Raw genomic sequence first — 26591 nt, 5'->3', positions numbered from 1 at the left:
ATCCTCCGGGGAGTGCGCTCTAATGGAAAAAGTTAAAAAAAAAACTTTTTTATTACAATGTCGACGGTTTCATCGCGGATGTAGTGCACCTATTCGGTGCCAACGAGACAGGGAGTTAGGGTTAAAAACTTTTTAGAGATCCGTAGAAAAGTGATTTACAAGAAAACCCTTATGTTTTTCCTGGCACGTGTACCTTTAATCTTCTAGGCTAGTGCGTTCCAACTTCAAACGTAGACCTCATTGTAGTTTTTTATCAGGCATCATTTAGGAAATTAACGATTCAAAGTTCAAACCACATTATTAATAATGCGGCATAAAAATGTAGCCATCATGATGCTCGCAACTTTATGCGTGGATTTATGTTTTCAAATATCCCGTGGGAGCTCTTTGATTTCCTGATATAAAAAGTAGCCTATATCACTTTCCAGATTTTTAACTATAACCATGTAACCTGTCACTCTGTTGCAGCGTGATTGAAAAACAAACAAACACAATTTCGTATTTATAATATCACAGTGGGATTGTATCCACCCTATCAAATTTCAAAATATCTATCAAAATTCATATTGTTTTTTTTATTTTTTATTGTTAGAGTAACCGACCTAGCTCAACGGGTTGCGAAGCTGAAGTGGCAATCGGCAGCACCGCGCCGTACCGATAGACGTCACAACGCCCAAAGGTGCTGAAATAACGACCTCGCACCGAAAAGCGCAGCGTTGGAAGACCCCCCACTAGGTGGACAAACGACATTAAATGGAACGACATTAAAAGGAGCCGCTGCATTTAAGAGGCGCAAGACCATGCCGTGTGGAAGTCCTTACCAGAATTCTATGTCCAGCTGTGGTCATCTATCGGTTGACAATGATAATGATAATGATAATGAAGTTTGATATAAGCTACGGAACTCTGTACCTGGCACCTCCACTGTCACTTTAACAACTTTTAGTTTAACCCATAATTACTTTCCATGTTTACACTTCTCCCGCTATTTCTCATTTAAAACTCCAGAGCAATTGTGCACCATTTGTATGTTTAGAGATTTCTATTATTATTTTTACGACGTTGTAAATCATTTCCATCTAATAAAACTACCAAGGTTAAAATATTAACGCCGTTTATATTATTTTCATGAATTCAGACACTATTTTCAGCTGTAAGCTAATTAAAACTACGTCATATCGTGCGTGTGTACCTAACCAACAGTACGCGGCCGAAAGTAATGTAAATTGGCCTTTAGAATGACATTTCGGCTTTGTAGAGCGTTGTCTCTGTCACTCATACCTATATGACGTTTTGTCGGTCTCAACGACAGAGACAGTGCTCTACAAATTTGCTATCTCCTTCTAAAGGTCAATGTACATTTCGGCCGCCTGTACCTACGCACTTATTCGTATTGCTTTTCAGATTATTTTCGTAGTTTCTTTAAAAGAAGCTAATTTATGTAGGTACCTAATAAACCAAACCCATTAGATATATCGCACTGGTTCACGTCCTAGGTATCGTTGGTTCAAAGCCTGTAAATACCTGCAAGCCTTTGTAAAAGTCTACTGACGTAAAGTGGCACACGGTTTCGGTCAATTCGAGAAAATTATGTTGTTGCTGCGATATTATCATCATCTTTATCATTATCAACCGATAGACGTCCACTGCTGGACATAGGTCTCTTGTAAGGACATCCAAGTTCAACAAACTTCTAGTGAGACCCTGAATGTAGGTTATTAGTCAAAATGAGAACATCCTTTTTGGAAAAACGTAAACCACACCAAGCATTAGGTCACTTTTATTTACATCAATCAATACATAATAAGTGAAGCTACGATATCAAAATATAATATCTTAATAAATCAATGCTATCTTATCATATAGATAAGTCCATTTTTAGTTTACGTGTACTACCTATATTGCAAACTAGCTTATGCTCGCGACTTCGTCCGCGTGGACTATACAAATTCACCCCCTTAGGGGTTGAATTTTCAAAAATCCTTTCTTAGCAGATGCCTACATCATAATAGCTATCCCTATCTGCATGCCAAATTTCAGCCCGATCCGTTTAGTAGTTTGAGCTGTGCGTTGATAGATCAGTCAGTCAGTCAATCAGCCACCTTTTCCTTTTATATATTTAGATTTGGCGATATCAAGGTGTGCTTGGAAAACTGTTTCACTATCGATTGTCGTGCGATAATTTCGGGGTGGACCTACGGATATTCTTATCAAAGTTTTCCTGAACACAATATTCATTTTAAATACGCGCCAAACACTTTAGTCACTCGTGAATAGTAAACGTGTTTGCACGTTACAAAGAAATACCTACTTCACAATGTGGTAAGTTAAAATGATATTTAATTTATTACCTATTAAATACGTGTTCATGAACGTTGCAATGTAATAATTTCCAATTGACGAAATGCGTTATCAACTGTAGGGAATGCACAACATTATCAGATTCCAATAACTAATCAAGAAAAATCTTCACGGCTCACGAGATAGTTCTTGCATCTCTTTCGTACGTATTGTAATACCTGGTTTTACCGTTACTTTGGTTTGTTTTGTGACCTTCGAATAAAAGGCTTCACATTGAAACAGCGCGGGCGTCTGCTTCGATGGAATTTTCTTAGGAGGTGCCAACCTAATAAAATTAAACCTTAAAGTTGTAAACAACACTTCCTATCTACCTACTTGATTGCAAATAATAATTCCTAAAATATGCCTTTTAGAACTAACATAACTACCTTCCAAGAAGCTGGTTGGTACAATAATTTTGGATTGAAAATAAGTTTTATTAGATTTTGCTTATTTATAAAGTAGGTACAGTCTAATCTAGCAGGTCATTATTTTAAATTATTGTCTGATTAACAAAGTGAACCATATCAAAGAAAATATTATAGGGATGTTACAATTTTTATAGAAAAATTTAACTAAAACAGAAAGTAGGCATAAGTAAAGATTATGACTGTTATTATCAGAAGAATCAAATTAGGTACTAGATAATATCAATAATAAGTACTAGGTATGTTTATTAATTCCATTGAATATATAAGTAGGTACAAGAATTGTTTTAATATCCAACAAATAAATGACTGAACTGTAAGGTTCCTATGCCTGATAATCTTTGTTGGTTACACTAGGTCAGTATTTTTAGGTCGGTAATTAGTGCGAAAGTCTTTAACCAGTGTGTTCTTCCCGTCCTCATCTATGCCTATGGTGCTGAAACGTGGACACTGACAAACGGCCTTGTTCACAAATTCAAAGTCGCTCAGCGAGCTATGGAGAGAGCTATGTTAGGAGTTTCCCTGAGGGATAAGATCCGAAATGAGGAGATCCGCAGGAGAACCAAGGTCACTGACATAGCCCAAACTATTAGCAAGATGTAGTGGCAGTGGGCACTGGGCAGGTCATGCCTGCCGTAGAGGTGATGGCCGTTGGAGCCGGAAAGTTCTTGAGTGGAGATCGCGTTTAAGCTAGCGTAGTGTGGGACGCCCTCCAGCACGATGAACCGACGATATGAGGCCGGCGGGAAGTGGCTGGATGTGGAAGGCTGAGGACCGGGTGTGGTGGCGCTCTTTAGGGAAGGCCTATGTCCAACAGTGGACGTCCACAGGCTGATGATGATGATGATGATGATGAATTAGTACTTCAAATTGAGAAATAGTACACTAATAGGAGTCTACGTAATTAATTTCTTACCCAGTACCAACCTAAGTAGGGCAGACCGATTACAACAATATTGCTATGACTTAGTCACGAAGGTAAAAAAATCGTTATTTTATGTATCATTAAGGCTACATTAAGGTGTGTAACCGGCCAGTGTGTCAGCTACTCGTAAAATTATTTGAAGTTCAAATCGCGTCGGGTTTGCTTATAACACTTTAATGAATACGTCACTTGCTGAGTACTCTAATTTTTTTTTGTAACTCCAGTCTGCTGTGTGTGAGATTATATTATGGTAAAAATATATCTAAGATTACTTAATCACTAGGTATGTCTAGTTTTTCAGTCTTCTAGTCCCATAAACCAATTTAAGTCCCTTAAAATTTATTAATCACTCCATAAGTAAACATCCTGTGTGAAATCGGTGTCTAATTTATTCTAGTAGCATGATTGATATGATGCTCACGTATTTTATTGATTTTACTTGAGCGTGTAATTTTCAAAGATATCAGACTAAACGTCAGCGGCGATAAGATAAATAAAAGATAAACTCAAATTAAATTCTAAGACCCATACATATTAATATTGTTTAAGTTATTTAAACAATTGACTTAAAATTAAATTAAACCTTAGTCGAAAACCGTGACTTCATCCGTGTGGATTTCGTTTTTTTTTTAATCCCTTGAGAACTCTTTCATTTTCTACACTATATATATAATATATAATATATAATATATATATATATATATATATATTATATATTATATATAATATTATAAAGAGGAAAACTTTGTTTGTTTGTTTGTTTGTTTGTTTGTTTGTTTGTACTGAATAGGCTCAAAAACTACTGGACCGATTTTAAAAATTCTTTCACCATTCGAAAGCTACATTATCCACGAGTAACATAGGCTATATTTTATTTTGGAAAAAAATAGGGTTCCGTAAGATATTTGGGTTTTTCGGACACAAGGTGTAAAAAATCAACCAGAAAAGTTACTTATTTTGCGTACGCTGCCTAAACTATAAAAGATAGAACCATAAAATGTTCTAATTAATTGTAGATCTTATAAATATCTACAAAAAAGTCCGCGACACACTATAGCCATCTATGTCGAGTGAGGCACAGCAACCATTTTTTTATTTAAAAATCTTGATTTTTTTTTGGACTACATTTAAACGCGTTTATTTTACTCATGCTATTAATCCTTATCAAAATAAATGATTTCATCACTAAGAACAGTTTATGGAGATAATATTTGGTCTTTGAATGATTAAAATTGGACGTTTGGTTTTGAAGTTATGGCGAAATTAAAATATTACGATTTCTGCTGCACGGCCCGTTGTATTATATAAAGAGGTAATGTCGTTAAGTTTGTTTGTAGGGGGTAATCTTTAGAACTACTGAACCGATTTTAAAAATTCTTTCACCAGTAGAAAGCTACATTATTCCTGAGTGACATAGGCTATACGGGATCTTTAAAAACCTAAATCTACGCGGGCGAAGCCGCGGGGATCAGCTAGTCCGGGATAAAAATAATATAGTACCCCTATGTCCAGGACGTAAGCTATCTCTTTGCCAAAAATTTAAGATTAGTGCAGAAGTTGAACCGACAGACATACATTAGCCTTTATAATATTCATCATCATCATCATCTCAAACCACCGCCGCGCCGGCCCACTATTAAGTACGGATCTCCTTTCAGAATGAGAAGCATCCAAGTCATAGTTTTGCACCACGCTGGCCAACTAGATTGACAGACTTCAGCACCTTTGAGAACAATATGGAAAACTCTCAGGCATGCAGGTTTCCTCACGATGTTTTCTTTCCTAGCAAATTATATTTAACTAGCTGATGCCCGCGACTTCGTCCGCGTGGATTTACATTTTTCAAAATCCCGCGGGAACTCTTTGTTTTTCCGAGATAAAAAGTCTATGTGTTAACCCAGGGTATAATCTATCTCCGTTCCAAATTTCATCCAAATCCGTTAAGCCGTTTTTGCGTGATTGAGTAACAAACATCCAAACATCCACACTTTCACATTTATAATATTAAGTAGGATTGCTTAAACACACCGATAACTTAAGATTAGTACCTACCTAAGAGAAATCAAACTCGCACTTGACCGGTTTCTTATTATTCTTGTTAATAAAATGATACTTTTACTTTTTCAGCTTGTCCTGTGTATGCAACTTGCTGTGCAAAATTATCAGTTTCGCCGTATCCCTGCTGTTCATAGTGGGACTAGTGCTCCTAATATTGTGGCTCACAGGAATCCTCTTCACTAAGCCGGTAAATAAATAGTTATCCATCATTACCATCAACCAATCGTCTTTTCTCAGCTTAAGAAGGCTAAAACTTGTAGAGATTTTCGGACAGTGTCGTGGACGGGACGGTGGATAAAGTCGCATGGACGACGTGACGTCTAGTCCCAGCGGATAAAATAATATGGCGCTTCTACTTATACCTACTCCTTAAAAAAAATTATAGCTTTTTGGTTAAGAGTCAAGACGTCGACTTACTCTTTGGGGGGTCGGAGATTTGATCTCGGCCACGCATCTACGTGAAGTGCGGCCCATGGCTCACTTGAAATTGATGGTCAGAGTTTTCTGGTACGATGCCGTAAGCGATGAAATTTTTGCGTACACATTTTTGTAAATTGTAACTGTTACCGTTTTGCACGATACTGTAACCAAAACCATAGTGAGTACGTGATTTGCGAGCCTGCAGTGAGCGCAATGCGAGCGATTTGCAGCGAGCCGACGACTATAATATAATATCTGTCCCGGCTTTACTCACGTGTTTAGTCGACGTTAGCCCGACTAGTTTCGAACCCATCCGGGGTCCTTTTTAAGGGAGTCAGTTCGCGCACGCGTCGCGATTGTGACTGCGAGCTGCGCGTGCCGCTGCCCGTAGAGCCCGTTGTAAGTTGTCCGGGCCGACGACTGTCGGTTTTCGCGACTCACTGCTGTAATATGTAAAAGAATTTTTAATTATACCTATACTTAAGTAGGTTGTTACTTCTTTGTATAAGTACTCAATTAAGCTATATTGGTAATTTTTCAGGACGCTGCTCCAACTCATGCAAACTACGAGTCGCTACGCAGCATGGTAACTGGAGGAGGGGGAGGTCACTGACAGGAAAATTCGACGGAACATTATAAAGTATATACGCGCACACGGCAACATGAAGCCTGGACTGTTGTTAGTCCTGGCTTAGTACAAGTATGCACATCTCGAACACGTTGATACATTTCGGGTGTCGAAACTATAACATCAGAGTAAAATGGACCTGAACTTTAGATTTTAAGGGTTCGTGGTCGCACATAATCTACAACCAGACCACGCGCCCCGAAGGAAAACATTGTAAAAAAATAAGAAATCAGAAGTACCTACTAGATTTCATAAACGATTTAGAAACTTTTAGGTCAACTTTACTCTGACTTAATATTCGTAACCGTGTTTCGATCTCGAGATCCAAATTGTATGGGTACTCTGATCCAATTTATCCATCCATTCAATCCAAAATTATGTTATTATGAACATTTAATGATTTCTTTTAATATATTATGTATACTGAAAACAGTAGTTCTGGTTCAGAAGATAGTGTAACTTTTTAAGTAAGTTGTTTTATATTTTCATATTATTATATTATTGTAAAGCTTGTTTAAATTATCAAACGTACTGTTATAAATTTATATTTAATATCTATTTAAGTAATCTGTAAAAAATTGTAATCCTATTTGGCCTTATTTTCAGTCTGTTATTATGTAAAATTATATTGTATATATCGCTGTTGATTGCAAAAAATAAATAAAATAAATAAATAAGACTACATAATGCAGATATCAAAGGCGACGTTTACCCGTAGTCATATTCTAATGTTATATTATTTTATATATGTCGCAGGGAAATAGTATAAACCACCACCATGTATCTGGGGTTTGGTCAGATACCGCGAGATGTTAAAACGACAACTCAATTTAACATTTCACTGAACAAATCTAGTAATATAATAAAATACTGAGTAATGAGTATAGTTTATGAAATGTAACGACGGACCGAACCGACCGACTTACTTCTTCACGAAAACACTCTAGGGGTAGGATAGAAGACTGCGTGGGGTCGGCCATTTCCCTACGACATAAATACACTAGGATGAAAAACACTTACTAAATAGAGTTAAGGTTTAATAATAATAATTATTTATTGGTGCGTACGCGCGTGTGATGTATGTGATAATCGTGAAAATTCATTTTCAATTTCTTATTATATTGAAAAGTGTTTAGTATATTTGGTAGTGTTTTTATCTTCTTTTTCAATAAGATGATGATCGCATACCGGTAATTACCTCTTGCGGATCGCAAGTCTAAGTGTGCATGCATGTCGAACCAATCAATCGCGAGCAAGCGCTCGCAAACGCACTTACTTATACTGATACAACTTAAACACATGCATGAGCCACTCGCCCTCGTGAAATGTAAGAACTATACATGAGATGTGTGAATATACAGTATTTACTTTCAGTACTAAAAATGGTAAAAAATGGTAATGATGTCAGATGGAGTCAGATGAATTGAGCAAATGGCACCTCAGTGCTCTTCTCTTCAAAAATGTTTTTCAAAAATGTTTTTTGATCTTTTGTGGCTCTTGTATTTCTTGTTTTATGGTATGCGATCACATAACCTGTCCAGACATAATATTGAGTAAGTATAAAGTTTAAAACACGAATGGTATCAATGGCGTTATGGCGTTATCAATATTGTATAAATTTCAACACGCATTTATGGCTATAAATGCGCGTTGAAATTTATACAATATTGATATATAATTACTTGAAGGTACTCACTTCAAGGGAGTTCTTGTAGAAAAATGCACTCCTACCTCATCATTGTTTTTTCTAGGCAAGAACTTGACGTCAAACCATATCCTATCTTAATTTATGAGCGTTGTGTGCGGCTCGTCCTATTGTAATGTGTGATATCAGCATGATGTTGTACTTTATAAGACTGTGATTAAAATTATGTGAAGATATAAAATTAGCAATATTTATTAAAAAAAATTAAGTAGAGAAAACGTACCTACAGTAAAACACGACACAACAAGTAACTTCGATGTACCGCTAAATAAACTCATTTTCGCGAAAGTTAAATTAGAAAAAATTAAGTTCAGTTGTGTCGACGTAGAAACAGATATCGTAGGTACAGTACGCAGCAGAAAATAATGTACCTACATCGATCTTTAGTAAGAGATAGCTGTTTTGTAGAGCATTGTCTCTATCGTTGAGACCGACAAAACGTCACGACCGACAACGCTCTACTAGCCGAAATGACATTCTAAAGGTACATTATTTCCTGCCGCGTAGGTACCTACAAATAGTATAACTAAATAGTAGTCTACGTAGATTTCAATCTACTGTAGACTACTATTTACATAATCATATCGTTACTGCAAATTAAGTAACGTGGGCGTGCATCGTCTTTGGTAGGTATGTTGGACACATGATCATTATTCACGTTTTTTCTCGGTATATGCCTAACTAGCTTGTGCTCGCGACTTCGTAAATTTCAACCCTCTATTTTACTCCCTTAGGGGTTGAATTTTCAACAATCCCTTCTTAGTGGATGCCTACGTCATAATAGCTATCCGCATACCAAATTTCAGCCCAATCCATCCAGTAGTTTCAGTTGTGCGTTGATAGATCAGTCAGTCACCATTTCCTTTTATATGTTTTTAGAAGATATACAAGTTACATTTTTATCATGACTTGGTGCCATGACATGTCACTTTTTATTTAATTTATTTATTTGTTTACTCATGACTCAAAACTACTACCTACCTATTTTGGCATACTCCGATAAAAAAGATGAGTAATAGCCGTGTTTCTTATCAGTTATCACAATAGTTATTTAATATTTAAATATCATTATCATGAGTACCACTCACTTTAAATTAAACTTACCTATATGTGAGCAGCTATCATCTCTTGTTTATTTAAATTAAATATTTTTGCGTAACTGGTACCTGATTCAACAATATTTATATCTATTATTTTGTGAATGCATTGTAAATATTTTTAATAAAGTAATTTATGTTTAACTGATTAAATTGTATTAAGTATACCTATAGTGCGTGACAGGTCGAGATGACAATCGGGGTATGAGGCAAGGGGACGCCCCGCACACCAGCACGTCACCAGTAGCGCTATTCCACACCGGGTTAGCGCGGGGGCTGTACTGAGGGGCGTCCCTACTCTGATTGTCATCTCGACCTGTCGCGAACTATACATGAGTTCCATCCTTCAACAGAATTCTAAACCATTTAGTACAATAATTTGGAGTCTCATCTCGTGGACGTAAATAAGATGTAGGTAAGTGATACTTGAAAACAGTCCACTGTCTGTCTGTGGCATCGTAGCGCTCAAACTGATGGACCGATTTGAATGCGGGTTTGTTTGACAAAAATCTGTTTGGCAAACTTTTCCTATCTTAGCTACTTGCTTCTTTATCTATTTTTCTGATTATTTATTAGTATTATTTCATTATGTGCCGTGTAACGAAAAGAAATTAAAAATGTGACAACCAATAATTTTGAATATAGGTGATCCCTTATCTACCCCATGATGAGTTCGAAATAATTCACCTAACCTGTATTTTTTACTTAGCCCCGTCGATTCTACTGTCCACGTGATTTAAAATTGATGTCTATGTGCTTATGATACGCAATCACTTTAATCAAATCCCCCTGAGTTCTCAAACTAGATTACTATAGAGCAGCAGATGTGTGTCCCGCAAAATGGTCTAAGTTACGTGTTCTGTCATTTTGGACCTGCGTTTACTATGTTTGTTTTCATTACTAATTAGATATAGCCATCTTTATCAACTTTACAACGCAATTCATAGTGTGGCCAAAACTATACAGCTTAAAGCTAATTGGTCGTTGTCAATGTTGTCAACTGATACAATGGAGAAGTTTCAATTGAAGTTTCATGATATGAATAAAATGTACTTTACCTAATATTAAATAATAATACATACCTATTATGTAAAGGAATACTTACTTTAAAATGTTTATTAAATCAATTTTTTTTCTTGCAAATTAATGATTATGCTACGCATATAATATAATAATTAGTAGGGAACTCTAGGTATAGCCAATTTTTGACTTTTAATGTTTTCTGCTCCTTGGGCTCTCAACTCAATGTTATTACGAATATTCCTTTTGTGACTCAAACTACAATCGAACAATTTTAGTTTAGCTCCTAACTTATAAGTCAACTTATGATATTTCTGTGAAAGTTTTGAAAATTCAAGCTTAAACTGATTATTTTTTCTGCGCGTGTTTCTAGAAAATGATGTTATACAGCAGTGATTTCGCTATTCAATCTTTTAAAGTAGAACCATTGCCAGTTAACAGACATGCTTTCAGTGTTATCTTACGAAACAATAATAATAAACAAGAAAGGAAAACACATTCAATAGCACAAGCTTACAAACCCCTGTTATACGTTTCAGCAGTTTTTGCCATGAACACGTTTATATTTTCTAAAAATAAAATACATAAAAACTATGTTCTAAGCAAATTGTATTGTTCTGTTTTAATAGCAATTTATACAACTTTAATCGGGATCCAAAGATCGATGACTTGGCACCTAATAGAGGCTGACTTGCCACTGACCATTTTGTCTAAAGCCTTCACTGTGTCAATGACTTTCGAAATCATCTATGATATTGGCATCATATCTTTTGGAAACAGTTCTAAGTATATAATTTTGCTGGAAATTCTCGAGGATACGGATGAGCATTTTGGACGATCAAAGCATTTATTCGTCAAGCGACGTGTGCTTGCTATTATACTAAGTATCATTCCTGTAGTCCTTGTATGCGCAGCTATTATCTTCGAACATATTCCCCTAGAAATTGATATTTTTTTAAATATGATGGCATGCGTTGCCTTAATGTTCGTACTGCTACAAGGGGTCATCACAGTTTATTTTATAATCCTTATTTATGGACAAATTGTATTCCTAAATAATATAGTTCTGTTGAAAAAAGCCAATATAACTACATCGAAACAACAAATTTTTAAAGGTGGTATCATTAAGAAATTCCTGTTAAAAGTGAGTAACTATCAACTAAGTAAACCAAAACAGACAGAGAAATTAATATTTAAAAATACCGATTAGGGCTCTATAGGTATAATAATAAAGTATTTATTATGCATAATATTGCTTCCTCTGACTAAAGTTTTCAAAATATGTTTTAATTAAGTATAGATAAATAACTGCCTGAAATTATCTGTCAACCGTTCATTTTGTTATTTCAGATATCACTTCGTACAATTCCTAGGTCTGGTGATAATATTATTATAATCCCAGATAAGAGTTATTGTTGGCTTGAACTCATGCAAATATATGACAAGATATCGGACTGTATTTACGTTTTCAATAAAATCTACGCTGCGCAGGTTTATAATTATTATTGTCTTTATTAATTTTTATGCTGAAAAATCAAAAAGTTCCCTCGGGATTTTCAAAAACACTAAATCCACGTGGATTAAGACGCAGATATCATCTGCTAAGTTCGTAATAATTCAACCTCCTATTCAAAAGATCCCGGGGGTGCACTACTAATTTTTCGGAGTTATGAGCATTTTAAACACTTTAAATAAGTATCACTTGCTTTAACGGTAGTTGGAAAAAAAATTGTTCCCTTTGTTGGTGTCTCAAAATGGTTAACGTCCACTGAGATTTTCCTCTCTGTTATTTGTATAGGATTACGTAACAGAGAGAGCGCTAATACCTACTTTTTTCCGTGGATACCTAGAGTAAAGTTGCTTTTTCTTTAGAATTGATTATTTTGACGCATAATAATAATATACCTACCCAAAGTAAATTAGCTAAAATAATAATTAATAATGGTTTTAAATTTTCAGATATTATTCATGTTTAACTCCTGGCTTATATCAACGATGTTTGAGATTTGCCGATCTTTATCCCCGATTTTCAAAGTGTGTACCCACTTATTAACTCTATGTAATATAATCTCAGCGTTGCGTGGTCTTAGTAGATATGTTGTATGATATGTAATAATAAATAAATAAATAAATAAATAAATGTTTTAAGGAACATCTTCTGGTCCAAGATCCCAGTGCCACCAGACGTTCCTTATTTTCTGAGAAACAAAATTCGTGGGATAGAGTAGTGTTTAGTGTATACTTTTATTGTACGCATAATATTATTTGTTAGCTTGTATCTCGGGTCAATTTAAAATTAAAGTGCTAAAGGCACGTAAAAACATTACTTACTTTTCTTAATGTCTGATTTTTATTTATAACTCCTGAGTATCTCTACATAGTATAAAATAAAGTTGCCTCCCGCTGTCTGTCTGTCTGTATGCATGTATGTGTGTATGTATGTATGTATCGATGAACATCTTTTAAATTACGCAACTGATTTTAATGCAGCTTTCACCAATAGATAGAGTGATTCAAAAGTAAGGTTTATAGATATAGTTTAATTCTCAAAAATTAGAGATCCCTAGGGAATTTGAAATAATGTGAATTAGTTCGGAATTTGTTATTATTTGCGCCTAGCGGAAATTACCACCGACAGAAAGTATCTGGCAGTATTGAATAATTAATATTATTAACAATATTCTGTAAAACATGCATAAAAATCAGCAGCCAGACTTTAAGAAAAGTGAGTAAATATTTTAAATTGGTAATTTTAGTAGCTGATATCTATAAATTGGCCTACTAGTTACTACTCTTTCCTACACTTTTTGTTTCTCAGAGAATAAGGAAGGTCTGGTGTCAGTGGGATCTTGCTCTATTCCAGTTATGTCTAGACACCTATATTAACACTAGTAACAAAACTATTTCCCATAGCTTAGTGCAGTAATGTGTAGCATCTGGATTGAGGAGTAGACCCGAAGTTCAATGATAAAATCAATGCTTAGTACAACAATCGACTCGCCATCAACAGCTCTTCTTAACTTGGGGATTGCCGTGATGGTGCAATATCCTGCATCATCAGGATTGAGGAGTTGGGACTTGGAGGTCAATAATGCAGTCTTTGCGCGGCACTAACTATATAATTTCACTATTTGTTCCTCTGAATCCCTATGGTTAAGAATGCTGAACGCTGCATCATCAGGGTTAAGGAATTGGGAAGAAGGAGTCATGAACTCGTTGTGTTGTAGGTATCTACAATATCAATTCCCCATCAACAGTTTCTAAATTCCTACAACTTAGGAGTAGGGCTTGAGCTCCGGAGTTCCGGTTTTTGGTGTAACTCCGGAGCTTCGAAAGATCCGGAGTTATCGTAAACATAACCGGAGTTTCGATTTTCATATTTTTAGGAAAAATGACGAACTTATTCAGCGGCTACATATGTAGTTATACAGTACAAAATCTTTATAAATTGTACATAATATTATGAAATAGGCTGAAACTTAATCGATAGAAAACCTAACATGATATTTTAAAAGAAAAATCCGACTACCTAATTAATTTTACCAAGTCGTAAAATAAAGTTTCCTTTTCATTTCTCTAAAACTGATTTGTTGTATTTCATGCTGAACAAATTTGAACATTCATTTAAGCGCATGAAATATTCAAATTAAACGAATTATTTAATCACATTGAATTTTTTAACGAAGCTTCGAAATTCGGGAACTCTGGACTTGGAACTCTGAGTATCAAAAGCCGACTCCGAAGCTGAAAAATAGGCCGATTTTCAAGCCCTACTTAAGGAGTGCAGTACCACGCAGGTCGTCAAAAATGTTAGGTATCTAACTACAACTAATTGAAATTTCTTTATTCCAGACAGTTGAATCCTTTCAAACTGATATGTATTATTACTTTTTTTTAAACCTGCGACCATTCATTGTTACGAAAATGAGCGAATATTTAACTCAAGAATGGCAGAATACCTTAATCATTTTAAATCATATGTTAATGTATGATAATCTGAGTAAGTATCCTTTCCTAATATTCAAAGTCAAAGTCAAATCATTTATTCAAATTGGGTAGGGTACTTTCTGATGATCAATTGCTGGATTTGAAATAAGTATATTATTATGATGTATAATGGTGATAGTTAATAATTACGTAAACTTAAAACGAAAGCTACGAGGGTTCCAAATGCGTCCACGTCTGAGAAGAGCCCACAACAAACTCAGCCGGGTATTCTTTTTATCCTCACTTAAAGGTACCTACTTATTACAAATGTCAAAGCTGTTTGATAATTCATTCCCAAGCTTTCTTATCATTTAAAGCAAGTCTGAGAGTTCTCCATAATGTTCTGAAAGTTACTTATATGAAGACTGCCAATCCGCACTTGGCTAAAACCCTTTTCATAATGAGAGGAGACCTGTGCTCTGTAGTGAGCCGGCGTTGGGTTGATCATTATGATGATGATATTTTTTCAAGCTACGGAACCCTGGATAGGTGAGACTGGCGCGCACTTGTTTTTTCATGAAGTCAACCTGTATATACCTATTGTTTCAGATCGTGAATACTACAGCCAGATAGAAACTTTCATTAAACTGGTGGAAACTAGGAAGTTAGAGCTATCTGCTGTCCTGTGTCCCGTCACGATAACAGTTTTGGCTGCGTTTGCCGCTCGAGTGATCTCCTATAGTATCCTCTTGATCCAACAATTTTATATTCATCACTGATAATTTGATAGTAAAATACCTAAAAAAAATCTTCTTATTCTTTGTCGTTACGCTCTTGACAGAGCGGGCGTGGTTGGTCGTTACTGCAATGCTGTGGTAGGTACCGGTAGGTACGCTTAGTACAGTACGCGGCAGAAAATATTGTACATCGACCCACAGATATCATCGACCTTTAGAAAGAGATTAGCGGCAGCGGGTAGAGATGTAAAAAGTACTCTGTGGGTAGAGCCAAGGAATGGCATTTTTGCACCGTGCTCTTCTATGGTGCTCTTGTGTTTGATGACGTCATCAAACAAAACGTCAAAAAACGTTGACAAAACAAATGCTTGATTTTATTTTTTTAATTTATTTAACGGCCCTGGATATCAGTCCTTTAAGGCCTTTCTAAAATTTACAAATTCAAAAATACAAAATTGCTTATAACTAAATATTATTCTAAAATACAAAATTGCTTATAACTAAATATTATTCTAAAATACAAAATTGCTTATAACTAATTAGTCTAAAAACATGTTTGACCATTCACAATACCACAGACTATGTTCTAACTTCCAATTTACTGTGTTGCAAACTAGGAATTTTCACCAATTTAGAGGAGAAATATTGCACCGGGAGTTTTATTAGTAATTCTAAGTGGAAAAAGTATTTAAGGACTATTAGAGACAAAAAAGTGTAAAGTAAACAATCCATTATTCAAATATAGTGGTGAACAGCCGTCGAATCATCATAATAACTACAGCTGCTCCACATGCCATTCTACCTTTGATTTAAGTCCCGCAAATTGCTACATCGCGTGGCCGCCATTTTAGTGACTTCAGCGCTAGACTGAAGTTTCGAGCTGATGGTACCTATATTTTTATTTTTGCTGACGTCAAGATGACGTCATTTCCATGTTAATGAGACATGGTTCCAGCGTAATAGCAATTTACGGGACTTATAACCGTTTTACCGATGTCATTTGCAACAGTAAGTTATCATTGCGCAATGATTGCCAATCTTATTTATTTCAATTAATTCATATTTTTTTTCAAATAACCCTAGTAACTGGTCGAGATTTGGTAACGCAGTTTTTTTAATTTTCCCTATACCGGAAAAAGTCAAAATAAATGTGATAAATAGCAATTCGCATGGCAACACTGCACTGCAAGTAGCTATAGGCCTTGTTCTGAGGTGGTCTGTCATCTGCCCTTTTTTTTCTCGATGGTCATGCTCTAGGCTCTAGATACGTTAGTACCTACTATTATAGGCCTTAAAGGACTGTTATCCAGGGCCGTAAAATAAATTAAAAAAAAAAAAAAAAAAAGTACTATTATATATTCTGTGCTCTAGACTAGTAACAGCTAATCTACGAGTAACTAACTATATAGATAATTATATTATAGATAGTGATTTCTGTGGTCACCTGTCATTGAAGAGCGCGCCGCGTTGTAACTGTATCTTTTGTTACTTTTGTAATTTCTATTTTCTCCACAGTCCTCAAATTGTAGCATTTTTTAGTTTTATATTAAAAGTATTTGCTAAATAGTTAATCTCGTTAACAGAATCTAGTATCTACAAACATGTCTGGATGTGAGTACCTTTGCTTTTCTTTGTAGTTTCAGGGTTCATAACTGTAAATGATTGTACGCACCGAATATTTCACAATATTTGTCTAATGCATTCTCTGTTATTTTTGTGTGTCACCTTAGAAGTTATGCAATGAGTTATGCATTGTTTACAAATCATAATAAAATCTCGCGAGCAGAATATTATTGTGAAATAACTAAAATGAAACATGCAGCCAATCGGCATAGACAGTTTTACAAATTGAAAAGTGGGCGGCTTTTATGCACATTCGGATGTACCTACTTAATAATAAATGTGAATAATTTATGTGCTAGAACTTGCCCATTAATGCACCTTAGATGATAGTGTATAGCCTAATAGCCAGCCTTTATGTCGATTGGGCCAAGCTTTCTTCAATTTCTAGAAAACGAATTTGGATAAGTAAATTTATAGCAAAATGTGCAGTGCTCAGACAAGTTGTTCAGCATGTCTTACATGCAGAAGAAACCAATTTGTTTAATGTTTCTGGTAAAAACCGCTAAGGTGTGGAGCACCTCTGTGCATTTGTTTGTTATAAAATAAAATTAGGTAATGCAATACTTAAATTTAAAATTGCAACAGTATTATTAAGATCTGGATATAATGTATGGGTTTAGCTTAGTTTCTTTGCTTTAGTCTTGTGTAAAACTGACTACCTATACCTATTAAAAGAAAGTCTTTTATATTATGTAAACTTAACTTAAAATTTTAAAACTAGTAACTAGTTAAAACTAGGTATAGTTATCTTAATTTGAAAATTGAAAATACTAATTATTTGTTCATGAATACATAGTTAATTTTGTTTGTGATGTAACCACAAATACATGGTTTTCTGTTTTTTTCCTTTACTTGTGCTATAAGACCTACCTACAATGCACATACCCCCAAATAGGATGCTGACGTCTTAACCACTAGGCTGTCACGTTTCCAAGATGTAAACTTTCCAATTTTCTTTACATGTTCTCCCACACAATCCATCCATCCATTTCTGGGTATTCTGTATAACCTCTTATTGTGGTATCCATTTTGTCATCAACCTAACCTATAGAGGTAAGGGTGATCACAAAATGGATACTAATATAGAATAATAGTATTCATAGTCATAAGTCTTGACTTTAATTCATAAGCCTCAATAGCTCAATGGTTAAAGGAGTAGACTGAAAACTGAAAGGTCAGCGTTTCAAACCCTGCCCGTTGCGCTATTCTCGTACCTACTCCTAGCACAAGTATGACGCTTAGTTGGAGGGGAAAGGGGAATATTAGTCATTTAACTGGGCTATAATGTTCTTTTTAAAATCCATACTAATATTGTAAATGCGAAAGTGTGTCTGTCTGTCTGTCTGCTAGCCTTTCACTGCCTATCTGTTCAACCGATTTTGACGAAATTTGGTACAGGGATAGCTTGCATTCCGGGGATTTTTAAGAAACCTAAATCCACGTGGACGAAGTCAGGGGGCATCATCTAGTATAAAATAAACACTAACATTACTAAAAGAACTCCCATATTGTGTAAGCAACATACATTAAGGAAAAAATGTTTTATTTGCATTGAGTCATACTTGTACAGAATTGCTATCTACAGACTAAGTAATAAACTTAACATTATCAGTAATACACCTCAATCCTTATTATCTTGATCCTAAAATATAGCCAATAGGTGTTGATCTAAAAGCATTTCATTGCAAGTGGTTACATAAACAAGTCGTGTTCTGTGTAGAACTATAACTGGAAGGTATTCTATATCTAGGACTTATTATTTGAATAAAAATAATTTTAAATTGTTAACTGCTATAATATCCCTAATACTGTGTAACTGTAGATGGGGGTCTGCTTAAATACATTTACTACTTTTGTAACTACGCCTGGTAACATAAATTATAAAATTATATTCCTGGTGATTCATACTTTTTGTTTTCTATTTATAAAATTTAGTCACCAACTACTTATATTGTGATAAACATGTTCTGTTATCATTAACATACAACAATTCACGCATTCGCCGATTATTTTTTCTCGGTGGCAATATGTACTTTACGCGATAAGTGATAGTGGTCAGTATGCTATGCAAAATTTTAGAATTTCGCTTCCATTTGCTGGCAATGTAAATTGAGCATTGCACATTGGTCGGCCAGTGCCGGCCAATGTGCACTTGCCGACCACATTGTTTTTTTTTTCAAACATTGGATCAATGTGTACCTACAGAGCTAAAAATGAATGCAGATGCAAAACTTCACCATTAAAGCAAGTGATATTTAATTGCTTAAAACGCACATGACTCCGAAAAGTTACAAGTAATGCATGCATGCCCGGAATTGAACCCCAGACCCTCTAAATAAGCGGCTTTTAGTAATTAAAAAAAATATTTACAGGTTTTATCGCGTAACTTTCAGGCATCGTGAAAGTTAGTTTTAAAATAGCCTCAATCAATATCTCAACAGTCAGGAGAGGGCTGAAAGGTGAAATTACTGGTTGTCTATTGTTATAGATAGCTACTCCTAGTCTAGTACAAGCTTTATGCTTGGTCTCCTCTCAGAATGAAGGATTTGGCCATAGTCTAACACACTGGCCAAATGCAGATTAGCAGATTTCACACACCTTTGAGAACACTATAGAGAACTCTCAGGCATACAGGTTGACTGATTAAATACGGCTAAGTAAAATGCAGATTAGCAGATTTCACACACCTTTGAGAACACTATAGAGAACTCTCAGGCATACAGGTTGACTGATTAAATACGGCTAAGTAATATATTTATTTATAATTTCTATATTTCTCAGATCCATACGGCGGCAACCCACCCCAGTACCCACCACCGCAGGGTCAGATCTACCCTCAAATTTACAACCCGGCAAACGCACCACCGCCCGCACAGAATCAATACCAACCAGGGTTTGCTGGATACCCAAATCAGCCAGCCACAGCGCCCCACCCAGCGGCAATGACTTATCCCGGAGGACCAGCACCGCCTTCCTACGGATACCCGGGATTTGGACGTAAGTTTTGATGCTGTATTTTTTCATGTAGGTACCTATTACGTACATTTTCATAAAGGTACTCTAAACTGAACGAATCGCAAAGCCAATGAGCGGGCACAGAGATTGGGGTCCCAGTGACTCACACCAGAAAGCGCAGTGTTTTAGATATAGCCTAAAAATTCGTGTTCTGTGGCGATCCTTGTGAGAGACCTATGAAAGCAGCTTTGAAAATCTGTTGGTCAAGTTCCTTGATCCTTGCGGCTTAAGTTAGTGTCCTGCCTGTTTGTGTCCACTGCCGGACATAGGCCTTCTTCAGAGCGCGCCACCACACTGTCTTCCGCTTTCCTCGTCCACCCATTTCCCTCTACCTTCTTAAGCTCGCCTGCCTCAGCGGCGATGGCCGCGGGATCTGCGACTAACATGGCCTGCCCCATAATTCGTAGTATTATCTGCAGCATCATAATAATTATGATAATGCCTATATCCAAATCCTTAATAATTAAGGATTTGTAATCCAGAATAATAATTATTCGTATTGTCATGAAAACGAAGTTTGAGTGTGAATTTACATATACATAAGCATCAATACAGTTGAATAATCCGTCGCGCAAGATTTTAAAATAATCATAGTACGATAGTGAAGCTAAATAAAACTCTTTATAAATAATGATCAAGTCAAAATAATGATAATATGAAACACTTTTATCTAAAAGACGTAGGTAGGTAGGTACGTACGGCTAGTAACTATGTACTATTTTTAAACATGAGACTCCTGCCTCTTCGATCTAAAATACTAATATCAGTACAAAATAAATATTTGAATGAACCAGATGTTGCTTATTCCTATGAATAGCCCAAGTGAAAAATGATTTGTGGTCGAGAGGGGTTCTCGTATATTTTGAAAATCGTAGGAGAGTTTTCTTTCATGTGATAGTCAAGAGACAAGTCTAACGGAAACCCGCGTATTAAATTCCGCTACTGCATGCCATAACAGCGGAGCGCCATATTTAGTAATTACTAGATTACTAGATCATGCCCGCGACTCCGTCCGCGTGAATTTAGGTTTTTTAAAATCCCGTAGGAACTCTTTGATTTTCCCGGATCAAAAGTAGCCTATGTCTTTCCCCGGGATGCAAGCTACCTCTGCATCTAATTTCATTGAAATTGGTTAAACGGATGGGCCGTGAAAAGCTAGCAGATAGAAAGACACACTTTCGCATTTATAAGATTAGTATAGATATGGATAGTATGGATGTATGGTTTTGCGTCAAAAACACCCTAAGAAAATTTTTGCGCGCTTTGTACCTTTAAGAAGGTAGGTACTTACAATATGTTATATATTAATACAGGCGCCTAGAAAAGTTATTTTTAAAAGGAATTGTGGAAACTTAACTGTTTATTAATTGTTTTCTAAGTACCTAACTATCTAATAGAGGGTGATTACTGATTAGTGATAACGATTCTCAAAACCACTTCTTTATTATCAAGTCCTGCCATTAAAGACTTGTTATTTTGTTGAAAAACCTTATTGTTTTGTTACTAGAATTATTTATAAAATCCATACTATTGCATAGTTGCATACTAATATTATAAATGCGAAAGTGTGTCTGTCTGTCTGTCTGCTAGCTTTTCACGGCCCAACAGTTTAATCGATTTTGATAAAATTTGGTACAGACAGCTTACATCCCGGGGAAGGGCATTTTAATCCCGGAAAATCAAAGAGTTCCCACAGGATTCTTAAAGGCTCATCCGTTTAACCGTCCCGTGAAATGACATAGGCAACTTTTTATCCTGGAAAAGCAGAGTTCCCATGGGATTTTTAAAAACCGTAAATCCTCGCTGGGCATTATCTAGATTCTAGTGAAATATAAATGCTGCACAAAATCTTATTGAGAAATCAGATAGGATAGAAAATCATTCATTGATAAAAAGGAATCCTTTTTAAGAAATCGAAAAGAAAATAAAGAAAAGAAAAGAAGATAAATGTGTTCGAGGTATTCTTCTTCTACTTTGGTGCTATGCAGGTTCTTGATATCCCTGCATCACGGCGACCGTCTCCGATCTATTGTGTTCGCCTCCACTTCACACTTCCTTGTCAACAGCACTTACAGCAGCACTTTTTTGACTGGAATTGAAGTAACATCCTCAGGGTATACGATGTGTTTCCCTAGGTGGATGCTACGTTTGTGTTCGAATTATTAGTTAGGTCATTCGCAAAAATCACTTATGACTAACGACCTATTGTTACATGATTGCAGCGCTCGTAGAATGGATCCCAACCACGCCGGGCGAGGCCTACAGACTGGGTGACCGCGCCGTGGTAGCGGGGTACGAGGGCTACGACCAGAGCCCGCTGTGGGTGATCCGCAGCCGGTACGAGGGCGACCTGATCCCCGGCAAGCTCGCCGTCAAGCACCAGGCGGCCTACGTGCCGTGGGGCGGACGTGAAAACCAGGTCCATACCATTGAGGTAAGTCAACTTGTTAGGGTCCATAGTAAAACATCCCAATAACCCCAAGTGAGGCCTACAGACTGAGTGACCGCGCTGTGGTGGCGGGCTATGAGGGCTACGATCATAGCCCGCTATGGGTATCACACTTGATAGAAAGTGATGCTGTGCTCTAAGATAGGACGCGTTTCCCTAGTGAAATGATCTTCTCACATCGCTACGATATTGTCCTTGAAAACCCCTTGAATTAATGTACCAGAAAATAATGTACATCGACCTTTAGAAAAAAGGTTTTGTAGTGCATTGTCTCTGTAGTTGATACCGACGAAACGTCACATACAGGTATGAGTGACAGAGACAACGCTCTACAAAGCCGAAATCTCATTCTAAAGGTCGATGTACATTATTTTTTGCCGCGTACTGGAGTTTTCGATCCAAAAGGATAACCACTGTTGACTCTTAGATATTTCCTTGAAGTGTAGGTAAAAAAAAAACACTATCATAAAAATTATAAACAAGATCAAAAAGTTCCTGAACACGCAAGTTATAACAAAAACCTTTTGCTTACAATTTTCAGGTTTGCTGCGCCCGTCCGGACCGGGTCCGTTGGGTAGAGAACCGCGACGGAGTGGTGCCGCCGAACGCTATCGTGGGCGGAAACACGGCCGCGGGCGAGCCGCTCTACATCGGCAGAGCACGGGAGCAAGGCTCGCTTACTCCGGGCAAGGTATAATATAGTTCCTAGCAGTTACCTACGATGCGAGTGAGAGCTCGCGCAGGTATTGTACCACGTGCTCGTGTACTGTGTACAGATGTAGCACTCGTACTAATGCAGATGGCGAACGCGGTGTGCGGCGTGGCGCGCGGGCTGGTGTGTTCCGCTCCTTCGCGTCCCGCGCGTCGCTGACGCTTAAAAAAATGTTATTGCGGTGCGTCTTGCGTTTAAGTTTAAGGCGACTATTTAAGTGGTGCGAACGATAGACGCCAGTCAAATAGTTGCACCTGAATTTAACTGTGAAGCCCCTTTCACAGTCCAGTTTTTTGCAGGATCCCGTTTGATGGCGAATGCTAGCGGTCACACGAGCACCCCGCATGCGGAATCCTGCAAAAAAATCGATCCCGGCGAATTGAGCCATCCATTCACTAGAAACTGGATTCGTAGTCCAGTAAAAAGCGAGATCCCGTTTAATCACACATATATTTCAATAGCAGTCTTCACACGGCTTCCTGTGTGCGGTTTTATGCTGGACACTGTTTTTTGCAGTATAGTGGAGTGGTGGCAGCCCCCGCCCCGCGCCCGCCACGATGCAACCGCGTTCACACGGCAGTCCAGTTTTGCGGGACCAGCTTTTTTCTGGATCCTGCAAAACTGGTCATGTAAACACAGCGTCCAGTTTTGCAGGATACAGTAAAAAGCCGGTCCTGCAAAACTGGACTGCCGTGTGAAAGTAGTGTGAGACGCGACAATAGCATGTTTGCTGCGCCCGTCCAGGGGGAAAAAATACGGCGACGGGTTGATAATGATTCTAACCGCAAAACATTTTTTCCAGGTACATCCGAGCCACGGCGCTATGTATGTCTCCTTTGCGGGCAAGGAGATCCCGCACAAGCAGTACGAAATCCTCGTCAGCATTTAACTCCACGTGTGTCTTACGCTCACACGCCGAAGCCGCCGGCTTTATTCATCATCATCATCATCGTCAACCGATAGACATCCACTGCTGGACATGTCTTATTCCACACTTGCGATGCCTAAATTAAACCGCTCCATTCGACTCGTTTTATGTCGTTCATCTAGTGAGGGGCCGGCCAACAATGCGCATTTCTCTGCGAGATCTCTATTTCATGATGTACAATGCCTTCTAGAAACTACAAATCATTTTTTACTACGACCTTAGTATAAAGAGCTTCCGACACGGTCAAGCGGCTTGACGTCAAGCACGTAGATTTCGTTTGCATGACGCGCGCGTCAAGCGGCTTGATCAAGCAAACTGCACTTTTCTCATACATCGAACACTGTCCGAACGTTCGCGTCCAGCAAAAATATAAAAACGCATCAATCACGCGTCAAGCACGTAAATGTTACTCAAGCACCAAGCAAACTTTGTAAACGATCAAAATGCTTGAGTGAAGCAAAAATCTACGTCATCATCATCATCATGATCAACCCATCACCGGCTCACTACAGAGCACGGGTCTCCTCTCAGAGTGAGAAGGATTTTCTTTTTCTACCGGCAAAGCCGTGACGCCAACCGATTTAGCGTTCCGGTACGATGCCGTGTAGAAACCAAAGGGGTATGGGTTAAGTACTGCCATACTCCTTCCAGGTTAGCCCGCTATCATCTTAGACTGCATCATCACTTACCATCAGGTGAGATTGCAGTCAAGGGCTAACTTGTACCTGATTAAAAAAAAAAAGGTGCGAGCCCGGGCTCAAACCGCCAACCTCCGATTAGAAGGCGGACGTCCTAACTACTAGGCTATCACAGCTGCAAAATCTACGTGCTTGACGTAAAACCGCTTAACCGTCTCGGAAGCTCTTAAGATTTTACATCGCATCAAGTTTATAGAATTTGAGGGTCGAAGTAAAATGTATCTGAAAGCTTTTTTGAAGCTTGAGTTCGTCCGTATGTAGGAGCCAGCGCTTCAAGCTTAAATCAGTGGTACTGAATTTTTAACTTTAAATCAATGTCCTCGAGATCCATTTTACTCTGGCGTTGTTGTTTCGACGCTCAAATTCTATCAATGTTGGTAAAATTCCATAACTACTGTAAACCAGACAGGAGAGAATGTCTCATGCCCCCGGCTTTGGTGTGTTGAGTACTTTATAATAAGCGCAAAAGCATTTTTATATGTATTTTTATAATTATAAGTATAATAGATTTACTTGTGCCAATAAACACTACAATTCAAAATATTGCACACACTATTTCTCTCTCGCTCTTTTTGTATTGAGTCAGCGAGTGGCGAATAGAAAGTGTTTTGAAAAGTTTTTTTTGTTGGTGCTTAATATTGTTTTAACTTTTAAAAATTGTTAGATTTAGAGGTGCCGTGCCTGTATAAAGCCTTGTTTACACGAAGTGAAATGAAGTATGTACAAGTTTTAAAACCTCAAGTTTTGTTGAAAATTGAAATTAACTTATTATAAACGACACAGTTATTTATTATTCTCTAAATAATATTGTTATATTATGTTATTGCAGTTTATAAATTTTCATTTTATATACCTACCTATAGTCCGAGACACATCGAAATGGCAATCCGGGTATGAGGCGGGGGGACGCCCCGGCGCCACCCCGATTGCCATCTCTACCTATCGCGTACTTATATTGTCCGAATTCAATAATAAATATTATTATGAATTTCATATTAAAGTAAAAACCAACTTAATCCATGTAATGTACGTACGTTATGGTTTTGTTGTTTTTAAGAATATTAGCCATGTTAAATGACTAATATTCCCCTTTCTTCTCCAACTAAGCGTCAAGCTTGTGCTAGGAGTAGGTACGACAATAGTGCAATGGGCGGGGTTTGAACCGTCGACCTTTCGGTTTTCAGTCCACTCCTTTACCCGTTGAGCTATTGAGGCTCATGTCTGGTATATAGGGAGATTTTCTTTTCAGTACTTAATATATCCTTTACTGTACTTCAATTTTTGAAATAAAGGCACACAAAACAGCGTTCTGGGCACCCTGCCTCGTTGCGGTGGTTTAGATGATATTTTCGATTTGTAATTTTTATGTTCTAGAATAAGTTTGGTATTTTGGTTTTTTGTATTTTCATTAGGAATCCAATAATATTTTTGAAATTGAAATTATTATTATTATTTATCAAACACTGCTCGTGTAGATGAGGCTTAAATGTATTGTTGTAAGTTTTGTAAAAGCAAAATAGAATGAAGACTTTTTCCGTATTTAATATTTTAAGTGCAAATCATCTAAAAGGTGCAATGGGTATTTACTTATTCTATACATTTTTAAATATGTTTATGAGAAAATAAAAGTTACGTTGTAATAACTTTTCTTTTATTTTTGCAATACATACTAATATTATAAATGCGAAAGTGTGTCTATCTGTCTGCTAATGAGATTTGGTAAAGAGTTAGCATACATCCCGCGGAAGGACAAGGGCTACTTTTTATCCCAGAAAATCAAAGCGTCCCCGCGTGGAATTAGGTTTTTTAAAAATCCCGTGGGAACACGTTGATTTTCCGGGATAAAAAGTAGCCTATGTCACTCTCCAGGTCTTTATCTAT

The 26591-nt window shown here is 37.0% G+C and overlaps 2 protein-coding genes across 2 annotated transcripts; both read left to right on the top strand.

Moving 5' to 3' along the window:
* The first annotated feature begins 2151 nt into the window (after positions 1–2151).
* LOC117986116 (uncharacterized) lies at positions 2152–15331 on the top strand. Its single transcript, XM_069501468.1, has 6 exons — positions 2152–2322; positions 5821–5938; positions 6713–12112; positions 12581–12721; positions 14474–14621; positions 15158–15331. The coding sequence occupies exons 3-6, from the start codon at positions 12050–12052 to the stop codon at positions 15325–15327; spliced, it is 522 nt and encodes a 173-aa protein (XP_069357569.1). The 5' UTR covers positions 2152–2322; positions 5821–5938; positions 6713–12049; the 3' UTR covers positions 15328–15331.
* Positions 15332–16722: 1391 nt separating this feature from the next.
* LOC117986129 (uncharacterized) lies at positions 16723–26353 on the top strand. Its single transcript, XM_034972963.2, has 5 exons — positions 16723–16896; positions 19690–19905; positions 22146–22357; positions 22914–23063; positions 23887–26353. Exons 1-5 carry the CDS (start codon positions 16887–16889, stop codon positions 23971–23973), a joined length of 675 nt encoding a protein of 224 aa, XP_034828854.1. The 5' UTR covers positions 16723–16886; the 3' UTR covers positions 23974–26353.
* The last annotated feature ends 238 nt before the right edge of the window (positions 26354–26591 follow it).

Source organism: Maniola hyperantus, chromosome 10, assembly GCF_902806685.2.
Source record: "Maniola hyperantus chromosome 10, iAphHyp1.2, whole genome shotgun sequence".
NCBI lineage: Eukaryota > Metazoa > Arthropoda > Insecta > Lepidoptera > Nymphalidae > Maniola > Maniola hyperantus.
This window is presented reverse-complemented; position numbering and strand designations above follow the sequence as displayed.

Excerpts from the sequence above, each read along its gene's own strand:
- LOC117986129 (XM_034972963.2), top strand. Across the intron at positions 19,906-22,145 it reads CGGATACCCGGGATTTGGAC|CGCTCGTAGAATGGATCCCA; the intron begins GTAAGTTTTGAT and ends ACATGATTGCAG. Across the intron at positions 23,064-23,886 it reads GCTCGCTTACTCCGGGCAAG|GTACATCCGAGCCACGGCGC; the intron begins GTATAATATAGT and ends CATTTTTTCCAG.
- LOC117986116 (XM_069501468.1), top strand. The coding sequence starts at position 12,050 with ATGCAAATATATGACAAGATATCGGACTGTATTTACGTTTTCAATAAA. Across the intron at positions 12,722-14,473 it reads GTGGTCTTAGTAGATATGTT|ACAGTTGAATCCTTTCAAAC; the intron begins GTATGATATGTA and ends TCTTTATTCCAG. Across the intron at positions 14,622-15,157 it reads GTTAATGTATGATAATCTGA|ATCGTGAATACTACAGCCAG; the intron begins GTAAGTATCCTT and ends CTATTGTTTCAG.